The sequence below is a fragment of the Patiria miniata genome, unplaced genomic scaffold (assembly GCF_015706575.1).
Source record: "Patiria miniata isolate m_02_andy unplaced genomic scaffold, ASM1570657v1 HiC_scaffold_15, whole genome shotgun sequence".
Classification (NCBI taxonomy): domain Eukaryota; kingdom Metazoa; phylum Echinodermata; class Asteroidea; order Valvatida; family Asterinidae; genus Patiria; species Patiria miniata.
The window spans coordinates 2390353-2415550 of NW_024037053.1; the positions used below are offsets into that span (position 1 = coordinate 2390353).

General features: G+C 39.3%; 1 protein-coding gene across 10 annotated transcripts in view; it reads left to right on the forward strand.

Annotated features, from left to right (window-relative positions):
- Positions 1 to 3408: 3408 nt before the first annotated feature.
- Positions 3409 to 25198, forward strand: part of LOC119722392 (dual specificity protein phosphatase CDC14AB-like) — a 52571-nt gene continuing 30781 nt past the window's right edge. For all 10 annotated transcript variants that reach the window (XR_005270442.1, XR_005270443.1, XM_038192475.1 and 7 more), the window contains exons 1-8: positions 3409 to 4406; positions 8653 to 8743; positions 11870 to 11945; positions 12836 to 12928; positions 14451 to 14530; positions 20034 to 20163; positions 21352 to 21439; positions 23818 to 24048. Coding sequence is in view for 8 of the 10 variants with exons in the window: in XM_038192475.1 (XP_038048403.1) it covers positions 4337 to 4406; positions 8653 to 8743; positions 11870 to 11945; positions 12836 to 12928; positions 14451 to 14530; positions 20034 to 20163; positions 21352 to 21439; positions 23818 to 24048 (859 nt within the window). In the remaining 2 variants the exon portion in view is untranslated. The remainder of the gene's footprint in view (positions 4407 to 8652; positions 8744 to 11869; positions 11946 to 12835; positions 12929 to 14450; positions 14531 to 20033; positions 20164 to 21351; positions 21440 to 23817; positions 24049 to 25198) is intronic.

The window sequence follows — 25198 nt, forward strand, 5'->3', positions numbered from 1 at the left end:
TAAACCAAAAAAAAACAAAGACTTAAACCAAAAAAAACCCAAAGACTCAAACCAACACAGTGTATATATTAGTAGACCTTAAAGACACTTCTGGCAGAAAATCAAATGACTCGAGCAGACAGAGCTCAAACAGGACACACCACTCCAGTTAGGAGGAACATAAGATACCGGTATACTATGAAGTTGTCTCTGTTGGTCTGCTGGCTGAACTAAAGTGTGGCTGGACCATGTGGCAGCTTATATTGGGGGAACATGTGGGCTAAAGTAAACAACCAGGGGGACACACTACCAAGAAAGGGGGTGGGGATCTTAAGTAAAACTAAAATGATTTCTTTTTGTTCTAAAGGGGAGCTACTCTTATATACTATACACTACATACATGAAAAATATACAAGATAAATTTGGCCCTGCCACACATGCGTGGTTTCTCTGGATGGGGTCAATGGAGGACACACTGCAAGCAAAGCGTGACAAATTGCAGTACCTAAGAATGCCTTTTTTTGAGCCTATGTATTATACAGGGTGTTTCAATAAAAAGGAAACCCAACTTTGAAGAACCAGTATGGACAGACTAAATGTTAATACTGGCTATTAAACTGTTATCATCTGAAAGCGTAATCTCTATGCTTTTCAATGATACCTTGTTTACATTTCCAGGGTCATGCATCACTAAGCGCCACTGTCATGAGATTTTGATGCAAATTTGCAGTTGGTTCACTTTCATGTCAAACACAATAGGCATGGTGTGCACGAGAATAAGTATTCAAGAAGAAGACACGAGTGCATAAAAAGAAACCAAAGAACAAGTCGGGTTGGTTTCAAAACTGGTTTTTATTGTTTGTCATGAATTTCTCGTTTTGACCAAGCCACGTTCAAAACAATGTGCCAGTTTCCCGAGGATTAACATTCAAGCCATTTCACAGACATTTTCCTAACAATAGGCACACCGTGCCCAGTGCTTTTTTTTTATGAAAGTGAACCAACTGCATTTTTGCTTCCAGTTTTGAAGACAATGATGCTCACTGATGCATGACTCAGAAAACCTAAACATAGTATCATTGAAAAGCATAGAGATTACGCTTTCAGATGATACGTGTTATATATCCAGTAAACATATTGTCTGTCCATACTCATTCTTTGAATTTGGGTTTCCTTTTTTTGAAACACCATGTTCATGTAATTGTTTTAATGCAACAAGATGCACATTTGTGTCCGAATTATTTCTTCTTTGTTTTTTTCAAATTTTCATTTTGCTATTTTCAAGGGGATGATGGTGCCTTTTAGGTTTTTATGTAAATACAAATTTCCATATTCATGAGCAAATGTATGATGTAATTTTAGGCAGAAATCCCAGTCGTACAGCTATTTCAGCACCAAAATTAAGTTGCCAGAATTTTGGCTATTTTGTTGTAAATTTTCTGCATTTGGTGATTCGCATTGTCTCAATGTACAGTAATAGAACATTTTAAAGGTTTAAAGAAGTGCACTCTTCAAAAAATAATTACACAAAATGAATGTCAAATATATTTTTCATACATTTAATAGGAATAGAAAGTTGCACAAAATATGTTCCCAAGTAAATTTTATGTCATGCCCTTTAAAAAGGACATTAGCATTGCTAAAAAAAGTAACAAGGTTGCTATTTCTTTTTAGCCAAAAAAAAACTTATTTAAAAATCATAAAATATTAATGAATAGATGGAATGATGTTCAAAATCAATCGTAGGAGGATTCACAACTGTAATAATTTCAAATGTAATAATTGTAATAATTTAGACTTATGATTTTAATGGGAAATTGTTATATATACACAATGTATTATTTGAGTTGATATGAGATGAAATATATTTTAAATAAAAGAAAATCATTAGTAAAAAAAAACAATGTACTTTCGGTTTCAATGCGACTGTGGATATTAAATTAAATATCCTCTAAACGTGCTCTCATCATGCACACTCTTTCAAGGGTTTTGTCGAGTGTTAAAAAAATTGAACTTGTTGCATCATTTTTTGTTGGGTCTTTTTTTTTATTTTACAATGGGCAGAAATGGCCAAATCCATTTAGTCGGGCGCCGTTCTACGGCCTATATTTTGGCGGGAGGATCCAGAAATTTGTGTAGGGTGTGCTGCAATGTAGACCGGTTTTTTTTTCTCCGGGCACTTTTTTCTCGGGGGGGGGGGGGGAGTTGGGGGATTCGTAACATATTTTCAATGGGCAGTACTGATAACATGACCATTCGCACTATATTAATGCCCCATGTAAAGCTTCTCACAACTATTTTTTTTTGGGGGGGAGGAGGTTTCGACAATTCGCATGTGACGCACGTCACCACCTACTTTTTATGGCATTTTTTTCTTCTTCTTTTGAGGGGGAGGGGTTAGACGAAATTTGGGGCCTAAAGCCCCCCCCCCCCCCCCCCCCCCCCCCCCTCACCCCCGTAAAAGAACCGAGCCTACATTTTAGTACTGACACTCCGTTATAATATTTTTCCCCTGTTCATTTCAAATTCATTTTATTCACTTTGGTGGGGTTTTTTTTTGTAAAGCATTAACGATAAATTTCCCGATATAATTTACACACAGCTTTGCCATGAGGGCGCTCTTTTCTCAGGCCGTCGGTCGTGCATTGTTGATGTACCCCTAATGTGGCGCGGCCCCTAAAGTGGCGCACTTTGATTTTTCGCCTGTAGCGCCTACCTTTTTTTAATTGAAATTTCACGGAAAGTGAAATTTCATCAAGTTCTAGACACTACTGTTCATAACTTTTACAAAGTTAGAAGAAAATTTAATTTCTTCGTGATTTTCCGATATTATTTCGAAGTGCACAGTGAAACTTGAGATAATAATGGTTTATCAGAATTTATCAACTTAAATGTTAATTTGGAATTTTCCGAGATTTATTCAAATGCGCCAAGTTAGGGAATTTGTGCCCGATTTGCTGACGCCACCGTTTTTGAATGTCGGATTAAATTTCATGACACCGAAATTGATCACAGAGGATAAACGGCAAGCATTAATATGGTAAAAGTACCAGTATTTCACTGAATTAATGAATTTGAGGTTTATCAACAAAGAGGTTTTTACAAATGAAAGAAGTTTGGCAACACTGCATGAGGAAAGTCGGGGTAAACGTCGAAGTATTAAAGCGCCCGGCTTAACATACATAATTTCCTTCTACACGAATTTGTCGCCGTATTTGACACTTGACTTTTATTATTATATCTCTCGCCGCCGAATCAAATAAAGTGCATCATTCGAATTGGATTACAGGGAAAGACAAATCGTTGCGTAATCGAGACAGCAGACCAAAGCTGCTGTACCTATATACCCTCCGCCCCCCCCCGTGATCTAATTTACATATTGCTTGACTACGGCTATCCCTGTCATTTCATTGGTTGATTAATCGCATGCGCAAACGTCATCGTCAGGGAGTCGACGTTCAAACATGGCCGTTCTGGAGATTCTCGCGAAGTAAACACACACCAAATTCCTCGCAATTAGGGAAGTATTCCTTATCTTTTTGAAAATTAGGTGTGCTTTTTGGTATGCTGAATGTGTTGTGCGAACGTGTAGCCGAGTGTCACAAGTGTCAACGAGCTGTATTTCGTGTTCAGTAAAAGTTTGTTCTGAACGACAAGCGAGTTAAATCCACCGCCTCTTGCACGGCAGCTTATGTGTACACACACGTACTGTATACAGCACGCAGGATTGACCGTGTACAGCTATGTAGAAAGAGAATGCCGCCTGCAGATTCTGCCCATCTTGTCAGCGGCTCGTGACCACATAAACTCATTAGAAACCGCAACCGGAATGGCTTATTTTCAAAGTTGCCGATCATAGTTGTTATTAGTAAACAACGGTTTAAAGTAAGGCATGTTGAAGCTGTAGTTTTGCTGTCGTAACTGGTTCTTCAACCGTTGGAATAATTTGTGTTGATTTGGCATGATTGATTGGAAGTGGAACTTAGCGAGTTGAACTAGTGAACTGAAGACGAAGTCAAGTCTCAACATCAACATCTCAAGAGTCATGAAGAAGGTGGTTTTGCAAAGTGCATCATCGTACTTATAGCATTTGGTTAATTGAAGAACATTGATACTGAAAAAAAGCCTTTACAAAAATGAGAACTTCAGAATCCTGACAAGAATTCCTACGCAGAATTTCATTTAAAATACACTGACACTCCGATGCTGACCAGTTGATGAGACACACCAAAGACACAGCTGAGGCCGATAAATAAAACTTTTGCGGCGTAAACTTGGTTTGAAGGTTGGCCAAGCCCGACACATGCTAAGAACTTGTTGCCTGCTTCGGTTAGGAGTTGGTCGGTGACAGGAAAATATGATGAACATTTTGTCGTCCATGATGGCGGAGGAAAGTGAACTGCTGAGTGCATCTGAAATTATCAAAGGTAAAGACCCAGGAAAAAATGTTGCAACCTGACGCCACTTGCGGGATTGTGTACAAAGTCTATGGAGAGTCGAGTGCATTTTCAAAGTATTTTTTAACAAAATTGGAAATGTTTTTCAGTCCCAGATTCATGTCTTATCATCTTTTTTGCAATAATTGAGATGATATATGAAGAAAAAAGTTGTGTCAGGTTGCAATATATTTGGTGGGAACAAAATGTTGCAACCTGACGCCACTTCCGCGATTGTGTTCAAAGTCTATGGAGAGTCAAGAAAATTGTCAAAGTATTTTTCTAACAAAATTGGAAATATTTCTCAGTCCAAGATTCGGGAAAAAATCCATACCCGATCACCACTTACCTGCTGCCAAACAAAAAAAATTTCACATCACCTTGTGATTTCAACCAAGAGGAATCCAGGAAACAGCGGACATGTTTTTAGAGCACATTTTGGATGCACATGTAGTGCAGATCTGAGTTGAAGCAGCCGGTCAAAACTGATTGAAGTGTCTGGAACAGCGGTACGTTATACGCATGACATCGATAACCATGACGTCGCATGAGCCGGCCAATGATAGTGCACTACGTCAATATGAATATTTATTTTCTCATGAATATTTAGTTTATTTCAATGGATACTTCAAATACGTCCAAAGATTGATAATTGCAACAGCAATCGTGCGCGGCCTAGCGGTTAAGAGTCTCGTGTATCAAGCAAGCGTCCGAGGTTCGAATCTCAATGAAGTATTAAGTGACTGATTGATAAATAGAAATTAAGGAAAGGAGAGGGTGAGAGTAGAGGGGGGAAAGTGGAGGGAATAACCATAAAGGATGCAACTTTTGGCGCTTGAAAATTAATTGAAAAAAGTGGTGATCGAGTATGGATTTTTTTCCCAAGATTCATGTCTTACCATCATTTTTGCAATGAATGACCTTCGTTGAGATGATATATGATGAAAAACAAAATTTTTCCATTTGGTGTTTTGGGACGAATAGACCCATCCAGACGCCACTTCTTTGGTTGTGTAAAAAGTCTATGGAGAGTCAAGTGCATTTTTAAAGCATTTATTAACAAAGTTGGAGGTCGTGGGTTCGAGTCCCACCCGAGTGATTTTTTCCAACTTCACTCGGGAGTTAACGCACTGAGTATACAATGTTAAAAAACGTCGGTGAAGGGCAAAACCTAATTTGATTTATATCACCCCGACGCAAAATTCCATCTTATAATAGTTTATGCGGTACTCGCTGCTATGTACATCAGATTCGAACCGGCCAACCGATCCCGTTAGCTCGGTGGTCGAGTGGTAAGACATCTGCACTAGAAAGCAGGAGGTCGTGGGTTCGAGTCCAACCCGAGTGATTTTTTCCAACTTCACTCGGGAGGTAACGCACTGAGTATACAGTGTTAAAAAACGTCGGTGAAGGGCAAAACCTAATTTGATTTATATCACCCCGACGCAAAATTCCATCTTATAAAAGTTGGAAATGTTTCGCCGTCCCAGATTTCATGTCTTTTCAACATTTGTGCAATGACCGGCCTAGCGTATGATGGAAAAATTGGCACCACCAGTGGTGTTTATGGTGATGGCCATTTTTATTTTCATGTTTGGTTTGTTGTTGACTGCATATCGTCATTTTACCCAAAAATTTTGCTTAAGAAATCCAAACCTCTGTCCTCTATCCACAACATTTCTGTTGGCATGATTGGGTCGTAATCATCACTAAACTGCTTTTTAATCATCTCTAAACTACTTGAGTGAGTCCAATAACATAAAAGTGGATTTTCGTGTTCTCCTGTCAGCCTGTAGGAACAGGGCCATAACTACTCAATTGCCATTTGATTTTTTGTGAGATTGTTGCGTGTAGATGAAAATGTGTTGTGGCCACTTTTTCACCATAGGCAAGGACAGGGTCAGGTCATCCGATGAAAACATCATCTGGTGAAATCCATTCATTTGGATTTGCACAACAGTTTTCATTGGTTGCTACATTGTATGTGTTACATTTCATTGGTTGCTACATTGTATGTGTCATCCAGTGAAAACTTCCATTCATTTGGATTTGCACAACAGTTTCATTGGTTGCTACATTGTATGTGTTACATTTCATTGGTTGCTACATTGTATGTGTCATCCAGTGAAAACTTCCATTCATTTGGATTTGCACAGCAGTTTTCATTGGTTGCAACATTGTATGTGGTACCATTCAGCACTCCAGACCCAAGAACCATTGAGTTTAAGTAATATAGGTCTGGGTGCTAGATAAGCCAATGTAAAAAAAAATTCCCTGATGTCCACGCCAGCCTGTACTGTACAGCCTGAGCTCCGCAATGATGGCCAGACGGTGCAAATTGTGTTCAAAGAAGATGTTCTTGTTGCTATAAAACACTTTGAAGATATCTCTACTCCCCATAAACTTTGTATAAAACTGTCAGAGTGGCATCAGAATCATACAAGCTCAATATTTCCATTTCGTGTCATTTTCAAACATTTTGGTCATTGCTTTGTAACAATATCAAAGTTGAAATGGTACATAGGAAACAAAAACAACAAATAAATGCTTCTTTACTCTTTAGTTCTTTTATATACAAAATGTACACTACCTGGAAGAGTAATAATACATGGTTCAGGTTTGTTTCCAATCCATGAAGCGTGAAGTATCTTAACTCCACTTGTTTTTTTTCACCTTTGTGATGGTCGGTCATTTTAAGGACGGGACTAAGAACCATGTAGAAGAAAAAAGGGAAAGATTCCATATGCAAAGTTCACTCAACACCCTGTGTACAAACCCTATGAGATTGGACTGAAAAATTCTAAGTGTTTTCTAAGAAAATGCTTGTATTTTCTCACTGCTCAAATTGACTTTGATGACATGAAATTGCTATCTGGGGGCTTGTTAGTCAATACAGAGGAAAATTAGTGAACTTCGTATATGGAAATCTTTCCAAAAAAAGAAAATACTTCACAAAATGTCATGACCCCTATTGACTCTCCATTGACCTTGCCCTGAAAGTGTCATACAAAGTCACACAACACATTCTTTCCCAACTGGTAACTTAAACCAAAATATAATTGTCAGGGTCCAGAACTACAAATTTGACCTAATATCACTTCCTCTGCCCACTTCTGTGAAATCAGTTGCAAGTGGGGTGGCTCATTACAATAGATTTTGCACAGATTTTGAGTGCTGTCTTTCACAGTACTTGACCAGGTTACCATAAAATCCATGAACCACAGTTTTATAACTGTTTAAAATAGCCAAGGCTGTGTTGCTAGTTTAAATCGTACATTTAATAATGGGACTTGCAATTACTGAACGAAGGTCATGATCTTAAACTTTCAAAGTTCTATCTTCAAAGTGCCTGTCATTTTGTGCCTTAACAAGTACGTGCAGTGCATGTCATGCACATAAAAAAAACCAAATTTTTTGCTTATTTGCTCAATGACTATTTTAGGGGTGAGATTTGTCAGTATTTTTCTAGATTTTTCAGGATTTTTGTCAGGCTTTTTTCTGATTTCAAAATCTTTTTTGAAGTTCAAAGGAAAAAACAAAGAAATGTGTATTTTAAGGGCTACCTTAAAGCTATTGTACCATAGACCCTGCGTTGCTCTGGGGGCCCTTGTCGAGCCCCCCTAGCCCACTGCCGATTATTTGGTGGAATTTTCATTTTCTCCTGATCTCAGCCCTGCTGGTTGCGTTGCACACACAACACCTCATGATAATGTTGCCCTGTTTCAAAAGCCTATACATGGAGAAGTAAAATTCAAATGACATGTTATTTGAATCAAGTATTTGTATGTTTTGCCAATCTTATCTTTCTCAAGTATGCAGTATGTTTTTGAAATCGTATGCCGTTCACGCTTAAGTCAAACTATTTAAATGAACGGACTGGCATTTCTTTGTCATTGTTAAATTCCCTGTTACTTATGATACATTGTATGTATGAGATGACTTGTGACTTTTAATTGAATTGTAGTGGACCCTTCCTACATGTCCATTACTCATTAGATAACCTGCCTCTTTTGGTCAGTTGATTATGGGACCTCAAAATGGGGTCCCACACACTGTAAGAAATGTATACAAACCACAGGTGGGTAGGGCTCATGGCTTTTGATTTGACCAATGATTGGTTCATTACAACTCTTAAAAACCATTTTTTGAGTCGTAGTTCTGTGTGTTGTATTCAAGTTTCCAAATCAAAAGATTGTTTTTTGGCACGTCATAACCTTCATACAATTTTTTATTCCAGATCGATTCTACTTTGCTACCTTGAGGACGAAGCCGAGAAGTACAATCAACACGCATTATTTCAACATCGCAGATGAACTGGTGTATGAGAAGTGAGTGCAAGTGTTTGTTTGTGTAAACTTTGTTGACCACAGAAATCACAGCGTTGTTCAGAATGGGGTGTGTGAGGGGAACTGAGCACGGACAGAGTGGACAACTATGGCAGCATTTATTACATGTGCATGACATCGGCCGTTAAAATATAGAATACAATGTACATGTTGTAGGCCAAGTCCACAGATGTTAAAATTAATTTTAATAAAGATAAATAACTACATGATACATGTATGTCTTTGAGCCACTGTCTAGGCCTTTAGAAACACTACATGTTTTTTTTTTTTACAAAGAACATTTCTAGACACAAACAGCTTCCTTATTTTCTGGTTTTTTTTTACAATACTGATGCACTTAGAATCATTTGTATTAAAAACACAATATTTTGTTAATGTTATGCCCCAGCTACGGCAATGGTCCCAACAATAGTTGGGGAATTCCCGTAGAGCTGTATTAAATTACTCGAGCGCTGACTTGATGAACAAAGTGATGCCTGCTGGGCGCATCCACGTTTGTGCACAAACCTATGGAAAGCTCACAATTTTGAACGGCTTTTGTACGGCTACTTGTGTATCTGCGATTGTATTCTATACAGTGCGTTGTCGAAGCCGATGTGCCCAAACCGAAATGCACCATCGGTAAATGAGCGTTTCATTTTGCTTTTTCGCAAACAAGGCAGACGCAGAGGATTTTTGCCGTGATGTTTTTGAACCGTCATGCCACGCTTAAGTTGTCTGCGTTGTTCTTGCGTGTTGCATGTAGAGTACACTTTCAAAATTCACTCCATCTAATTTCATTATGTTCTACAAGCACGCGCATGAATTCAACATGACTGCGTGCAGGACGGCTTTAAAGTATCTCCTCGCGTAAGAATGAGGAGTTAGCGCTCTAGTAATTTAATATAGCTCTATGGGAATTCCTAACAATAGTTGGGACCAGTGTTCTAGCCAGGCATCAAATAGCGCTAGCACCCGCTACGCTTTCGGAAATAAGCGCTACGCTTAAATCGCGCTGCTACGCTACCGCTACGCTATAAATTTTGGTTGCGAAAAAAAAATATCTGCCGTTTGTTCGTATACAAGCGCAGCGACTTTGAGCATTGCGCACTGGCCATACGACACAGCGAAAAATAAACAACGATCCCACCGCACGTACCCCGTACGATACCCCTACCGTGATGCTGCGCCACACGCATTCGCTATGACAGCAATAAGCACGTGCTGTTTTGTGCTGCGTAGATACAGCGCTCTGTACGGACGTACGTGGACCACACCATTTTGCGCTATCGGGTGTGCTTTCCTAAGGTCAATATTTACAAGCATTTCAACTGTTTTGAAATTATAAATAATACTTTTTATCAAGTCCGAAACATATAACTGTTGGAAAATAAGTCCTTCTACGTCGGAACATAATTTTCGTAAAGGATTTATTCGAGAAACGATGTCCAAAGAAAGGTTAAGCACCCCTACGATATCAATGGATCCGTCCCCAAAGATGGCCGCGCGTGAAGAATTCTTCTCGAAGAATGTCGCTGTCGAAAATTTGGATTTTTGACTACACTCATGACACTACTCGTTGCTGATAATAACAGTTCAATAAGTTTGGTAGTAAAAACGGATCTGTTTGTTCTTAGGACAAAACCAATCAGCAAGTATTGCAACAAAACAACTTTTTTAGCGCTCCACGAATGCGTAGCTTACTCAAATGCTGAGGGAAATTTGGTCGCGTAGTTCGTCGGCGTTTCCGGTGTGGGCTGGCCCGCGTCGCGCCCGCACGCCGGGCCGGCCGGGGCCGGCCACGGCCGGGATAGGAAGCAATTCCCGGTGATTATTTCTCATCGTCATTATCTACAATTATATTTTTTAACATAACAAAAATGAGATTTCTCCTTCACATTGTGTTGTAGCATATTGAAATTGCAATCGCCGACGACTTTTTATTTCTGAGACCTCCATGGTTTTACAATTTCTCTCCCTGCCGATCGGATGGTTTTATTTACAAATTTAAAATCGGAACTACTGCTACTACGGCAGCGCTACACAACACAAGGCTTCTTGAAATATGAAATGTTCATGCGATTTGTTCTCACACTTAATATTGACAAAGTAAATCCCAATTTTTATAAAACATTGAGGAACTACTAAAAATGGTTAAACATTAGAAAGCATCGATCTTGGAACAACTTATACATTGTAAACATAATCTAAAATTTGAAAACAGAAGAAACTTAACAGGAGCAAGAGTATTAATCATTGAAACAAATAAAACAAAATTTCTTATAATTTTAAACACTTCTGCTAAAAAAAAATCAGGGGAAAGTGGCAAGGAATCGCCTCAGATTGCACCACAGAGCATCTAGAGTCCAAAATTTTCCGGGGCCCTTAAGCGGGCCCCAGACCCCACGCCGTAAGGGCTTCGCGCTCCGCGCTCGCATTAGTCGTCGGAACCAAAATTACCCCTACGCTATAATTTCACCCTGGCTAGAACACTGGTTGGGACGATACTAAATGTAGTTTGAGTAAGATTTGAGGCTTTGCATGGTGGAGATACTAAATAATGAAAGGTTTGCGGAAACACCATGTGCGAATAATTTCTCAACTAAGAGAATGGTTCTGAAAAGAACCAGAGGTATAAACTCGACGTTCTGGTCAGTATGCTCTGACCGTCTTCAGGAGAGTGCCTAAACTCTAAGAAAGTGAATACTTAAGTAGCAAAAGGCGAAATCGCCTTTTGGTGTTTCCTTAAACCTTTCATTATAAATGTAGTTTGGATCATTCCAACTGTAGTTGGGACAATGCCATAGTTGGGACGATGCCATAGTTCGAGCGTAACATGTACAAATCAGGGGGGGGGGGGGGAAACAGCACTTTACTTCCCTCGATACAAAGTTCAGAATTGGATTAGGTACTAACATGAGTCAACTACATTCAGTAATGACTTTATAGGCCTTCATGTGTACATGTTGCTAAGTTGAAATATCCACAACACAGAATGTTGACAAGTTCAGTTGCATCATGAAGTTCAAGTGCTGCTTGTTCACACACATGCCTGAACATGCCACAATTTGTCATACTCATTAATCATGTTTGTCATCTCAATTTGTTTTCTTTGCTTGTTTGTCACAGCTTCTATGCAGACTTTGGGCCCTTGAATCTCGGTCAGCTCTACAGATACTGCTGTAAAGTCAACAAGAAATTAAAGGTACGTGTTGTTACAAGTTTGCAAAACTGGATCGTTTTTGTCCCTCTTTAAGTCCTTAAGTGGGAGGGGTCTTACAAATGCCTAAGATGACTGATGTTTACATGTTCATTTCGGGATTAAAATTTTCTGTTGTCATGGTTTATTGTCTTGAAACTTGGGTGGATGATTTGCCCATTGAAAAAAAGGTTGGGAGATTCCAGTAGGTCAGAGGTCAAGGTCACTGGCGATAAATGACAGTGGTTTCCATAGCAAATTTGATGAAGGGGTAGACATGTATTTATTAACCCTAACGCTCTAGGCCAGTTTGCTAGGATGTAGCCTCAATCCTGCAAAATCTTCCAATTGGCCTTATGGAAAAATAGCATATAGCCTCAATCCTGCAAATTCCTGCATTATTTCTCGAATATGGTCCGTGGAGAGGTGACCACTGCCTGAATCCTGCAAAATTCTGTCGCAGTGACTGTCAATATGTTGAGGCTTGGCAAGTGACATCCTGGAGCAGTATGGAGGATTTCAAGCATAATCCAGGCTTATATTCATGCACGGCTGAGCAAAAACAACACAAGTCTGGCCCAAGACCTTGACAAAGTGCATCCTACGAAATCAGTATCGCACTTTTTTCATGTAACCTCAATCCTCCAAATTCCTCCACTTTGGTAAAAGAGGATTTTGAAGGATTCAATGCGATTAGGTCTAAAAAAAAAAAAATTGAATGCAATTCCCTTTCAATTAAAGGGTCAAGGGTTTTCGTCCACATTAGTGTTATGATAAAATTGTTTTGGTCTCATTTTATAACGTAAACTGTATTCCACACAAAATTTGCGGGTAAAATCATTTAAGATAAGATTAATATGATTAAATTATCTGTGTTTGTGTCTTTTTCATTTCAGTCTTTCTCGTTAGCAAAGAAGAAGATTGTGCATTACACGACATTCGATGCCAAGAAACGTGCAAACGCAGCATACCTTGTCGGGGCATACTCGGTAAGAAGGATTTCCTTAACCCTTGTAAACACCCCAAATACTTTGACAAAATCCATGTATGTTATGTACAGTTGGGTTTTTTTAAGGAGTTTAAGTATTTAGGAAGGTAGACCCCATTCACAATTAACCTATCGCAGTAGAATCGCACCAACGCATCTTGTGAAATATTGTCCAATTACATGATATACAAATGGACACAGAATGTGCAAAATCTGAGACAAACAAAACTTAACATACTAAATTCTATATTGTTTATCCAAGAGGCGTGGCTAACTTGCAAACGGCGATAGGTCAGTTACATTACATTGGGCTTTGCATGTTCCTCTAAAGTTATTTTTAGGTAATATACAGCATTTGCAAACGTCAGAAAACAAAAGTAAACTAAGAAAGTGAATAACCTCACATTGGGCTCAGACCATTTACAGCGGCCAGCCCCCAACCTGGTCATTATCACGCACTCAGGAAGGTTCCCTGCATAAGCATAGAATGCTTACATGTAGGATTCAGGGTTAATCAACATTAAATTACTACTTCCTTTTGGCGTCGTTGGTGGAATCACTTTTATCCTTCCCAATTTTTAGGAAGTTTCTTAGCAGGAATTATCACTTAGCAACCAGTCAAGGCTATGTTAAATCCTCGCTTTGACCAAAACAACAGAAAAAAAGTGATTCAATGAAAACTAAAGAATGCCTTGAGCAATGGGTCTTGAGGCTGATGTTTATTTCTGGTTTCCTGGAAAGGACAAAATATGTTTTGATCCCCCGGCCGGATGTGATGTCAGTTCATTGCCTGTATCCACCCATACTCATGAATAGAGTTGGGGAAGTAGCAATAAAGTGGCTTGCCCAAGGACATATTCATGCAGCAGCTGGATTCGAACTCCTGACCCTCTAATCATGAGTCACAAACCTGAAATACTTCAAAACCTCCTCACGAGAGTTTACATGGAATGGTGTTTAAAGCTATAGTCCATCATTTGTAATTTGTGCATTTTGTTCGTTTGAAGCAACAAAAGAGTTCAAAATCTAATGAAGGATACTGAGCAACTAACCTGATGAAGTTTCAGCTCAGCTTCAGCTGTACATTCCGAGAAAAACAGCATTCTAAGATCTCAATTTCAAATCAAAAGTTACTGAATCATGTTTTGAATTGTTTTGAATTGCAGCTATACGCGACGTAGCGCACTGATCCGACGAATTATAACAACCGCGCGCGCGTGTGCGTCGTTCCAATACTTGTGCGCGCTGCGCTGAATAACAAAACGAACTACTAATTTAAATTTTCCTACGGTGCTTCTTAAGAATCACCGTTGGAAAGGCCTTCTTTCGTTGATTACTTCAAAATGACAGCTTCCCAGAAAGAATAATTTCACAGGGAGTTTAGTTTCCTTACTATCTTTCAACCAAGTTTGTTTTTCAACAATAATTACGCCAGTTACTTTTCGGATGGCTGCAAATGATGGACTATAGCTTTAAAGTTGTTGTAAATTGTAAATATTTTATCCTCTTTTTTTTAACCCAAGGTGATTCATTTGAAGAAAACTCCTGAGGAGGCATATCGACCGCTCGTTGCTGGAACCAATCCACCATACCTTCCATTCAGGTCAGTTTTGTTTACCAGTTCTTGGTTGGTTCTTCTTGGTTGGTTCATCTCCTAAATACTCTGTGTGGGAGTTTATACAGGAGACCAGAAACACCGGGGCAAACCCCTTCTCTTAGCGATAAGTGTCACTGGGTTCTTTTACGTGCATTGGATTACACAACACACGGGACCTATGGCTTTACGTCCCATCCGAAGGACGAAGCAATAATGGTTAAGTGCCTTGCTCAAGGGCACAAGTGTCCACCCGGCGGGCTCGAACCCACGCCACTGTTGTCTCTGAAACACCAAAGCATGAGTCCGGTGCTCTTAACTGCTAGGCCATGACACTCCACTGTCATGTATTGGTGCTCAAGGAGCTAAATTCTGCCGGTAGCCCAGTAATGTTAAATTAGTTTCATGGGACTTTTCAAAAAGACCCATAGAATCATCAACAGTGCCTATTGGGAGATTGTCGCTAATATGTGACATATGCGAAGCGTTCTGCCAAAATCAGACAGAATTGGGCAGAGGTCGAAAATGAGATTAGTGGGTATTAGGAAAGAGAATAAAATTCTCCTTCAATTGGACATTCGGTTATTTATTGACCTGTCAAAAAAAAGTTCAATAATGAGAAAAAGGCCTTCAGAGTTTCGAGTTTTGTATTCGTAAAATTGAAAGATGTCAATTGTTTTCCTAAAAAAACTCTTTTATTCATGTTATTCCACAATTTTTATACTATTTTTATAAAATAAATAGTAGACATATCAAAGATTACAAATATCAATAAATCGGAAAATAAAAAAAGAACGGCCCCCATTCAGTTTTTTGCATTTTTCTCCACTATGGCCTGTGCCCAGTTCCGTCTCATTCTACCAGAACGCTTCACATGTAATTCGCTTGCTTCCCGTGAACTGAACAGAGTAATGTCATTGCTGCCAACAATAAGGCATGAATTACAAGTAACAATTTATAAACCCACACGCACAAGAAAAAGTGTCTGTTACGACCAATGTACTTGCAACACCATGAACACGTACAGAGGTAACGTGTAGGCTGGACAATACAGCGCTGTTGATGTTTGACGTTTTTCACGCTTCGCTGCATGCGAAAAAGTAAAAATGCTTTCAGTGTACATAGCCAGTGTACATGTTTATGGCACCATAACTGTCTGGTTATTTAAAGTTGAGGTGCCATTGTTCCCTTTCAGTCAAGGCTAAAGATCCTTTGTGCGCACCTTTTGAATCAAGTACAGCCTTGGTAGATGTACTTGTGCTGTACTGTGCTGTACTGTGTGTGGTACATGTACCGTTAGCTTTATTGGTTGACTTGTTCACACATTTAATTTGTTTGTTCAAATTTGTACACTTACACGTACCTGGACATGAACATGCAGAATACATGTAATTCAATTGGGTTGATCCCGTTGCACTTTGATATTCTGTGGGAGGTGAAGTGACAGTCAAATATTGGCCATTTGCCATATTTATCCCAACAATGTCTGTAAACAAATTTGGACTCCTTAAAGGCAATTATGCTACACGTACATAATTTTTGTGGGGCGGGCTGTCACCACGTTATGGGAAGGTTTTATTATGAGGCATATTAGGACCGACTTATGGGTAATCCTTACTTTTAGGACACCTCTATTTTGTACGAGTTCTGTTCAAAACTGACTTTTGCAGATGACTGTCCAGTACCAAAGTGACTTTTGCAGGCTAAAGAAGTCTTTTTTCTTCAGACAAACTCATGTTAGTTATAATTTTGAAAGCACTTTCAAAGAAAATGTGACTTTCCTACCTTTTTTTGCAGTTCGCCATCTTGCTTTTTCAATATATTTTCTGTTTGTCATCGTCGTCTTTAACCCCTCATAAATCAAAACCCTGCCCTCTTTCTACAAAATCAAACCTTCTGATATTCAAGAGATGTCATTGCCAAACGTTCAAATGTGTCCAAAAATATCAGAATGTCACTTTTGAGTGTCATTTAGTCAGCTGTTTTGGTGAGTCTTTTAACCTTATATCATTATAGGAAAGGGGTCCTAAAAGTAAGGATTACCGACTTATGGGTACCGGTATTTCTGCTGCTCCCACAGCGTCTTCGGTCCCCATTATGACATCTGGTGTGTATTTCAACAGTCACGACTAATTTCAATAGTCACGACTAGTTACTGCATAACTACTAGTTGACTATTTAAAAACTGACTACTACCAATGCTTTTTAGCGACTCTCAGTTATTGGTCACCTTGGTGACCACATGTAGTCCCACAAGCTGTACACGCCTAGTCTGGCATTTTATATTTTCTGACTATTAATTAATATTTTTGTTTATGTCACACATACGCATACTTGAACATGCATGTGCGTACATGTGTGTGTCTGACAAAAACAAAAAGAGTTTGTATTTATTAAGGCATTGTGAGTAAGTCAAAGAATTTGACTTTGCTTAGATAGCTCAAAATTGATTGGTGCATATTTTTCCCAGTCACTTTTTGTGTCTACAATGTAATTTCTATGGTACCCTAAAAAAATTTTCCAAATATGCAATTTTTCCTCATAACGGTGGAACTTGGGACACTTTAAAACTTTTCTATGTCAGCATTTTACTGTACATGTAGGCTACTTCTGTGCACACAAACTCTGACAAAAGTAGTTTCCCTACTACCCATGGATATATCATGGAGTTTTATCCTGATGACATACATATACGTGTACATGCACATGTGAATGTGCAATTTTTTATTCAACATGTCCTCATGAGCCACATTTTTTAGTGTGCAGACTGTGCTGTCTGCATGTCCTGTTTGTGTCTAGCCAAAATACATAATATTGCACATACCGGTACATGTACGGATATGCACAACACTTAAAGGGAATATACAGCATTTGCAAACAACTACCCGGTACCAAGATTTTACGAAATACCTTACTAGGATGTTGGTAAATGACAGTCTAAAGCATCCTGTAAAATTATGGCACTTGGTGTGAAGTCATTTTTAAGAAAATTGTATATTTGTATACAAAACCTAACTATTTTTCAACTACTGCTCCAAATTTACCCTTTTTTAAGTCCAAATTTTGTTTGCTATTGGTGACATGTTCATTAACGGGTGCAGGCCAGCTAGACTGGTTCCCTTACCTTACAATTTTCTGGCATCTATAAATTGATCCATTTTATCTTAAGTGGAGTCAGGGAACCAGACTACTTGAACATTTTTGTTTTTCTTGGTTTTTCCAGCATTTTCGAACACAAAATTTCCAATAGGCCAGTGTAACAATATTTGATCTATTATACTAACCCCTCAAATAGTTCATTTATGAAAATTACAGCAAAAGCCAATCATGTACATTCCCTTTAACACTCATACATGTAGTTGTACCGGCCTACACAATACTAATGTGCAATTTTTTATTCAATATTTTTTCATGAGCCAATTTATTTTTAGAGTGTAGGTTATGTTATCAGCATGTCCTGTTTGTGTCTAGCCAAAATGCATACATGTTCATGTAAAAACACATATTGCACATACCGGCAGGTACATACACCACTTAACACTTAGTTGTACCGGCCTACACAAGACTAACAGGCAAGTGAACATCACTGAAGTGCCTAAGCCACCTGTTGTCTGTTGCTTGGCAACACAAGCCCTAAGCTCCCACTCCATGGCCCTATTTCCACTGACCAGTGCTTGACACAGTATTATTCTCGCCCCCCTGCGGGTCTGCACATATCTATTACCTCATTGTGTGATAAAGACACTGTTTGAAAAGCTAGATTTACTTATACGCTGGTGGCTGTGAACATGTTGAATGGGGATAGAGTCTTCTGAAGTATTTGCAAACATGGTGGATTACATGTAACCCAAGGCTTTTGGTCCAGGGCCTTTGATCCAGGGCAATATATACACAATGCCAGTTGCATCATTTTTTTTTGTAGATTTTTCTGATCGGTTCTATCAAATGCAATTACTTGGGCATGTATTAAATCTGTGAGCAAGCCCATGCACATGTACCCACAGATTTATGTGTCATACACAAAGTTACATGCACCTTTTTTGCGCCCCCAATAAGCCAGGTACCGTAGGTATCTCGAAGTAGTCCAGATCAAAGGTCATTTGGTTAAAATTGCCGATGCTACTCAAGTGTCATATGGGAACCCCCATACTGGGGTGTTGTGGTCCAGTGGTTACGGTGTTCAACTCATGTGCCGTTGTACGTGGGGTCGAACCCTGACGGGGAACATGGTGCTTGTGTTCTTGGGCAAGGCACTTTACTACAATTGCCTCTCTCCACCCAGGAGTATAAATTGGTATCTGGGAAGGTACATGTAGCTCTTGCGCAGATCTTGAGCTGCTGCAGATAATGACCTCATTCCTGATGAACAGGGATAATAATTGTAAAGTGCTTTGAAACCTCAGGTATAAATTAATCACAAATCGCTATTATAAGCACCACTTTATTATTATTATGCTCGCAATCAACCAGGCATGCAACTTTTCCTCGGATCAGCTGATTTCCTCGTTTTGCCCTCCACACTTATACCATGGAGGAACATTATTAAAAAAAAAATGTATATAGTCTGGTAAAGCTTAGTATTTCCCTCTTCTTCTTTTTTTTTTTTTTTTTTTTTGGTTATTTGGCAGTTGCGTGCCTGAAGTAATGCACAAACGTCATGTGACCATCTCCTTGTGCATTCAATGCCCCTTTGATGAGCGATCAATTATCCCTAATGACCTGTGAGCCATATCATTGTTTGCTTTCCCGGTTGAAATACGGAACTGGCTTACTGTGAAATCAAAAACACCACTGAACAATTTTAAAAATTAAAAGAACTATGCAAGCTCTTGCATAGTTACGTAAGAGACGCTCAGCTCCAATACCTTGTTCACAGTGCGTGAGATTGGCACAAAGACAACTGACCATGCTGGAGCTGGGGGTTGCTAGCGTAAGGCTTGCCCCGAATCATGTTATATAGTAACATTCTCTTTGGTCGGGACAATTCAAAGTGAAAACGTGCAAAGCATTGGGTTAAGTCAGCATTGCAGATTTTATTCAAATTTAACTCGCAGAATGGCTTATTGAGTGACAGTAATTTGTGTCAGATTGTCATTTGATATTTGAAATTGGGTCTTTAAATACAACTGTTGTACATGTATATGAACTTAAAATTTGTAAAATTGGAGATAGAACAATACTGAAGGTTGTATTCATACAATGTAAGACATGTTGAAACAGCAACAACTGTACATGTTAACAGTTGAAAGAGTCAACTTTTTATAAAAAAAAACGACTGTTGAAATTCCTTGTTGTGTACTTGAAAGGTATTTTTCTTCTTATTTCGAAGGTCCATCAACTAAAAATTCACTCACATTAAAAAGTATTGTGTATTGATGCATGGTTTATTGAAAATTCAAAAAAGAAATTGCAATTTTCTCGCACATTGCTTGAAAAACTGCAAAGAAAAATGAGAAGGTTGTGTTGCTGCTTTTATTGTAATTTATATTTGTTTTGCATTCGTTCATTTCAGGGACGCATCCTACGGAGCCTGCACGTACAACCTGACCCTACTGGACTGCCTCAAAGCCATCGATAAAGCAATAACACACAACTTCCTTAATTTTGAATCCTTTGACGTGGAAGAGTACGAACATTACGAGGTATGGTTGGCAGGGGGAGCCCTGATCTCATTTCCATGTATTATTCTCTTGACATTTTTTTTTGAGTAGGTTCAAATTCTGTTTAACCCTACCATCCTAAATCCTCCGAATCCGCTTCACAAAATGGAGGATTTTGCAGGATAGAGGCTATATGGCAAATAAATGAGGCTGATTTTGCAGCAATTTATCCTCCAGTAACTTTTTAATTTGCAACTTTTCAAACTGCATCATTTTCTATTAACCGTTGTCAATCTTGGACGATTTACAGTCTTTGGTAACAAACGGGGTATCAAAATGTAGCTAACAACGTTCCCCAAAAGTCATATAAATGACGACAATATAAGATGATCAAATTCAAAATTATGACCCATCCAATGAGTGTGGACTTTCTTTTATTGCGGTGTTTATATTAATTGCCATAAAGATCACTACTGAAGAAAAACAGTTCTTGATTGGCCCCTGTTTTGCTTCAATATAATGCTGTTTTGCGGTCACGGCCCATAGAAAAGTAGAATGCAAAGGTCACGTTTTGTGCGCAGCATAGAATTGAAACATGCCAAACAAAGCAAACAATACATGACATTACATTTAGGAGGTCGACATAACCTTTTCAACATTGTTTTTCCTCAATTCTGGGATTTCCCCTCAATTGCACATTGTGAACAAAGCACGACCTTTAAAGTATTTTCTCACAAGTTGTATCAACAAACCTACTTTACTCAGAAAATGGAAAAGTTTAATATAAAAATAAGTTGGTAGTGCTCTTTATAAGGTATTTTGTCCGTTGCTTGGCAGATTAACGCTCCTAAAGCAAACATACATACTTTGCCAAGTAGTTTTTCAGTCAAAATCAATCTACTGACTGTTTTCATAAGTTAAGAGCTCCCAGCCTACATAAAGCAGGATTGACTGGCCGTGACTGTTTATGTAACTCGATACAGCTTTGCTTTGACTGTGGGTAATTGTTAAGCCAGCTGTGCGCACAACTTGCCTGCTTTGTCTGTTCATGTTGACTGAGTTTGACAAGTCACAGTGCGTGCTTGCTTGACAAGATCTGACTGCTGGTGTCTAGCCTGTGTTTAAAGTATAGCAGGGGAAGTGGATGGAAATTTTCACTGTCTGTGACTGTTTAAATAGCAGGAGGGTTAATAAATAAAAACATTTTGTTTACAATTTTCTGTTTTTCAGAGAGTGGAAAATGGTGACTTCAATTGGATTCTACCGGGGAAATACCTTGCCTTCAGTGGCCCCCATCCTAAGAGCAAGATTGAAAATGGTAATAACAATCTGTCACTTCTTAATCAGCGCATTGCTTTACAAGGCCCATGTACATGCTCAAACATCAACTGTTGTTTTCTTTTCTAATTGTTTTTCTGGTATCCAAAACTAGAATAGTCCAACAAGCTAGCCTTATGTTCTTGAAGTTGCAAGGCAATTTTTGTGGTGGTGCAGTGCGTGAAATTAGACAAAAAAAGTGGTCGGACAAAATGTCCGAGCACAATCAAAAGTGTTCTGCCATTGTCAAGTTTTGATCTGCCATTTAGCGTTCCAAATTTGAAGGTCACATGAGCAAACAAATAGGTTATCAACAGTCGAGGACTAGTTAAAACATACTTACATAGTGCTCTCTTCATGATTGAAAACTTGAAATGCGTCCTTTTTCCCAAGTAAATTACTCTGTGAAACCTTGCGAGACGAACTTTCAAAAGGCCGCGTTTACTATACTTCAAACACGTGGACGGTACATACACGTGTGTACATATACAGTATGTATGTTTACGTACATTGTACGTACGTATCCATAATACACACTATGTAGTTGCAATGACAAGCGCCGGGCATTCACGCGCTCGTTTCTGTAGTAAGCCACGTTGTGAGAATTTAGTAACAATCATGCACTTAAAGCATACCGCGCAACACAACGTACTTTGATCTTGCTAAATTCTCATTACATGTATTGGGGTGTAAACGCGTTGCATCTATTGCGTGAATATAAGACAACACGTACATGTAGTTAGCAGCCGCTCAGCGTACGGTAAGTATTACAGACCGGATCATCGGAAATAAACAACAAAATACTTTTGAGTGCAAGCGTTTATTTCATACTTCTGAAAAAGACAACTCCACAAAGAATACATAAATCGCTCGGACATTTTGTCCGAGCACATCTGCATTTGGTCGGACAAACCATGAAAGTGGTCGGAAAATGTCCGATGTCCGACTGTAATTTCACGCACTGGTGGTGTTGTTGTTACTGAAGATGGCGCTAATGTCCCATTTAGACTGTGCCCTTTGCGGCTTTAACTGTGCGTGGTTTCTACATTGAAACTAAAACGACACTGGCATGGAGTGGTGCTGAATGGAATCTGTCAGGAATCGAAAACTAGAGGAAGCAATACTACAAAAAGAAAAGGAAGAAACTATAGAAGATGTGGGTAATGCGAAGGGTGAAAGGAAAGCGTTCGTAATAGCGTCACGAGATAAAAAAAAATTGTTTGCCATGTTTTACCTCTTTATGGGAAAACCTTCAACAGGGCTTGAAGCCACTGAGTGTCAGATACTGCAGTAAAAAGTGGGGAAAAAACAGAGAAACAAATCAAAACAACCTTGTTGGCATTGTCATAACTCCCCCAGTTGAGCAAAACAACAAAAAGCCGCGTGCCAGACAGTGTCCAGGCAGTTCAGACAGTGCACTTAAAAGATAATTGACTGGCGGCTGTGGTTTGCGGCTATGAAGGGAGATGGCTGTGTCAAGTTACAGGTGTTTGTATATGTTTCAATGAGACTTGGCAGGAGGCCTGGTCGAAAGTTTGTTGACACGTACGGCTTAGGGTGAAGCCCTGGCTGCAAAGTTCATTGAACCAGCTGATTTGGCAAGGGTTGAATGAGGATTAGATGGAAGGTGACCGTCATTGGCCCTCAATTTTTTTTTTATTCAAAAAATTCGGTCACCTGATTGCAAAATGGAACCAGGTCACTCTGCGCAGGGTTAAGGGAGATTAACACTCCTTCTCTGGCTGGCAAATTTAAAGAAGCCATCCCAGCAGTCAAAATCAATCAAGTGACTGTTTTTAACAGATGAGTGCTCCCTGGTTGAGGCTGTCCCGAACACACCGAATATTCAAATATATGATCATCAACAGAATATTTGAATAGCTTTTTGCTGGTTTTTTTTTTAAACTATGAACAAATGTCTCTACTTCAGTGATCTGTTACACGGTACTCTGTAGAGACATGGGTATAATAGGGAACAAAAGATTGAATACGTCTTCACAGAGCAATTTCTATAGATGAATACGTCTCCGCAAGATTATCACAAAATAGATATATGGATTTTACTCAAAAAATAAGGAATTTCCGAGGTGTGTTGATCTGTCACGAATTGAAATATTTTGTGTAACCTGGATATTAAGTCCGAATTTTCAGCCCAGGAAATTAATTCTGGTTAAAATAGGAGCATTTTGAAACTACACTTTCAAACTCAAAAACTTAAGTACACGAGAATGTTCAAAGAAATTACTCCACAAGGATACAAATTCCAGTATGCATGCTGATGTTGCCAAGTATTCGAATGTGCCTTTTGAAATGTGCAACTATTCTCTCAAGCCAATCCTCTTTATAACCCCACCCCAATTTTTTTCTTTAACATCTCAGGCTACCCATTACATGCGCCGGAGGCTTACTTCCCCTACTTCCGCAAGAACAGCATCACGACCATCATCCGCCTCAACAAGAAGATCTACGACGCCCGGCGGTTCACCGACGCGGGCTTCGACCACTACGACCTGTTCTTCATTGACGGCAGCGTGCCCAGCGACGCCATCGTGCAGCAGTTTCTCACGATATCCGAGAACGCCGAGGGCGGGCTGGCGGTTCATTGTAAAGGTGAGGAAGTGTCCTTTGCATGAATCCTGATTCCCTGGACCTTTAATTGGGAACTGCCCTGAATCCCCTTGCCAGAAGTGGTGCAACAGGCATGTACATGCATTGCCGATATATTGATATTACTTGTTTATTCGATATTATTTTGATATCGATATCACCGAATATCAATTTTTTAAACATATTGAAATATCAAAATTTTGAATTTCGAGGAATCATCTCGAAAATGCGTCAGATTATCATCAAAACATATATAAAAAAGCCTGAAAACGTTTCGCTGCGCAGCAACCCGTGGTCCAAATTTAATGGTTTTGGTGTCAAAAGATACTCGAGGCTAAAAAGTCAGGAAAGCTTGGGTCACAAAAAAAATATTGCAATGGTATCACGGAAAAAAATGAAGGGGGTGGAATTCCAATTCAACAGTTGCAGGGTCATGTTTTGAATTGCAGCAACGATCAGTGCCTGGGACACGTTCTCATTCAGCTGATTGTAGCTATGCGATGTCACCAACAAAACATGAACCAACATATTATAGCAAGCGCGCATGCGTGTGCGTCGTGCCATTCACTACTTCGCTGAATTAAAACAAACTGCTGACGGAAATTTTCAAAAATGCGTTTTCAGACGCATCGTTGGAAATAACCTCTTTTTATTGTTTTCTTCAAAATGACAGCATGCCAGAAAGAATAATTTCACAGGGAGTTTAGTGCCATTACTATCTTTAAACCAAGTATGCTTTTCCAACAATGATTTTGTCAGTTACTTTTTCGGATACCTGCAAATGATGTACTCTACCTTTAACGTTCGAGGCATTTTGTTTGGAATCTTTCCAAAACTCTACAATTCTCTATTGTGTAAGGTGCATCAAGCCCTATGTAAATTAAAATCTCTTGGCTATCCGCTCCGTTCACAAGTACCCCCTCACCGGCAAAGAAACGTACAGTTGGAGGTGACCGACCAACGCCATCTTGCCTGACTGCAATTTTGCCGTGACGCGCGGCTGTACCACTGCATGTACATAGTACAAAATCCCCTGGTGTACGTGCATCACGCACAAGGAATGGTGCGCGTCAACCAGCTACATGTCCCGCCCATGGGACGTCGTTGCTAGGTAAAAGGGCGCCCTCTTTTATCGGCGCATGGAGCCCATACT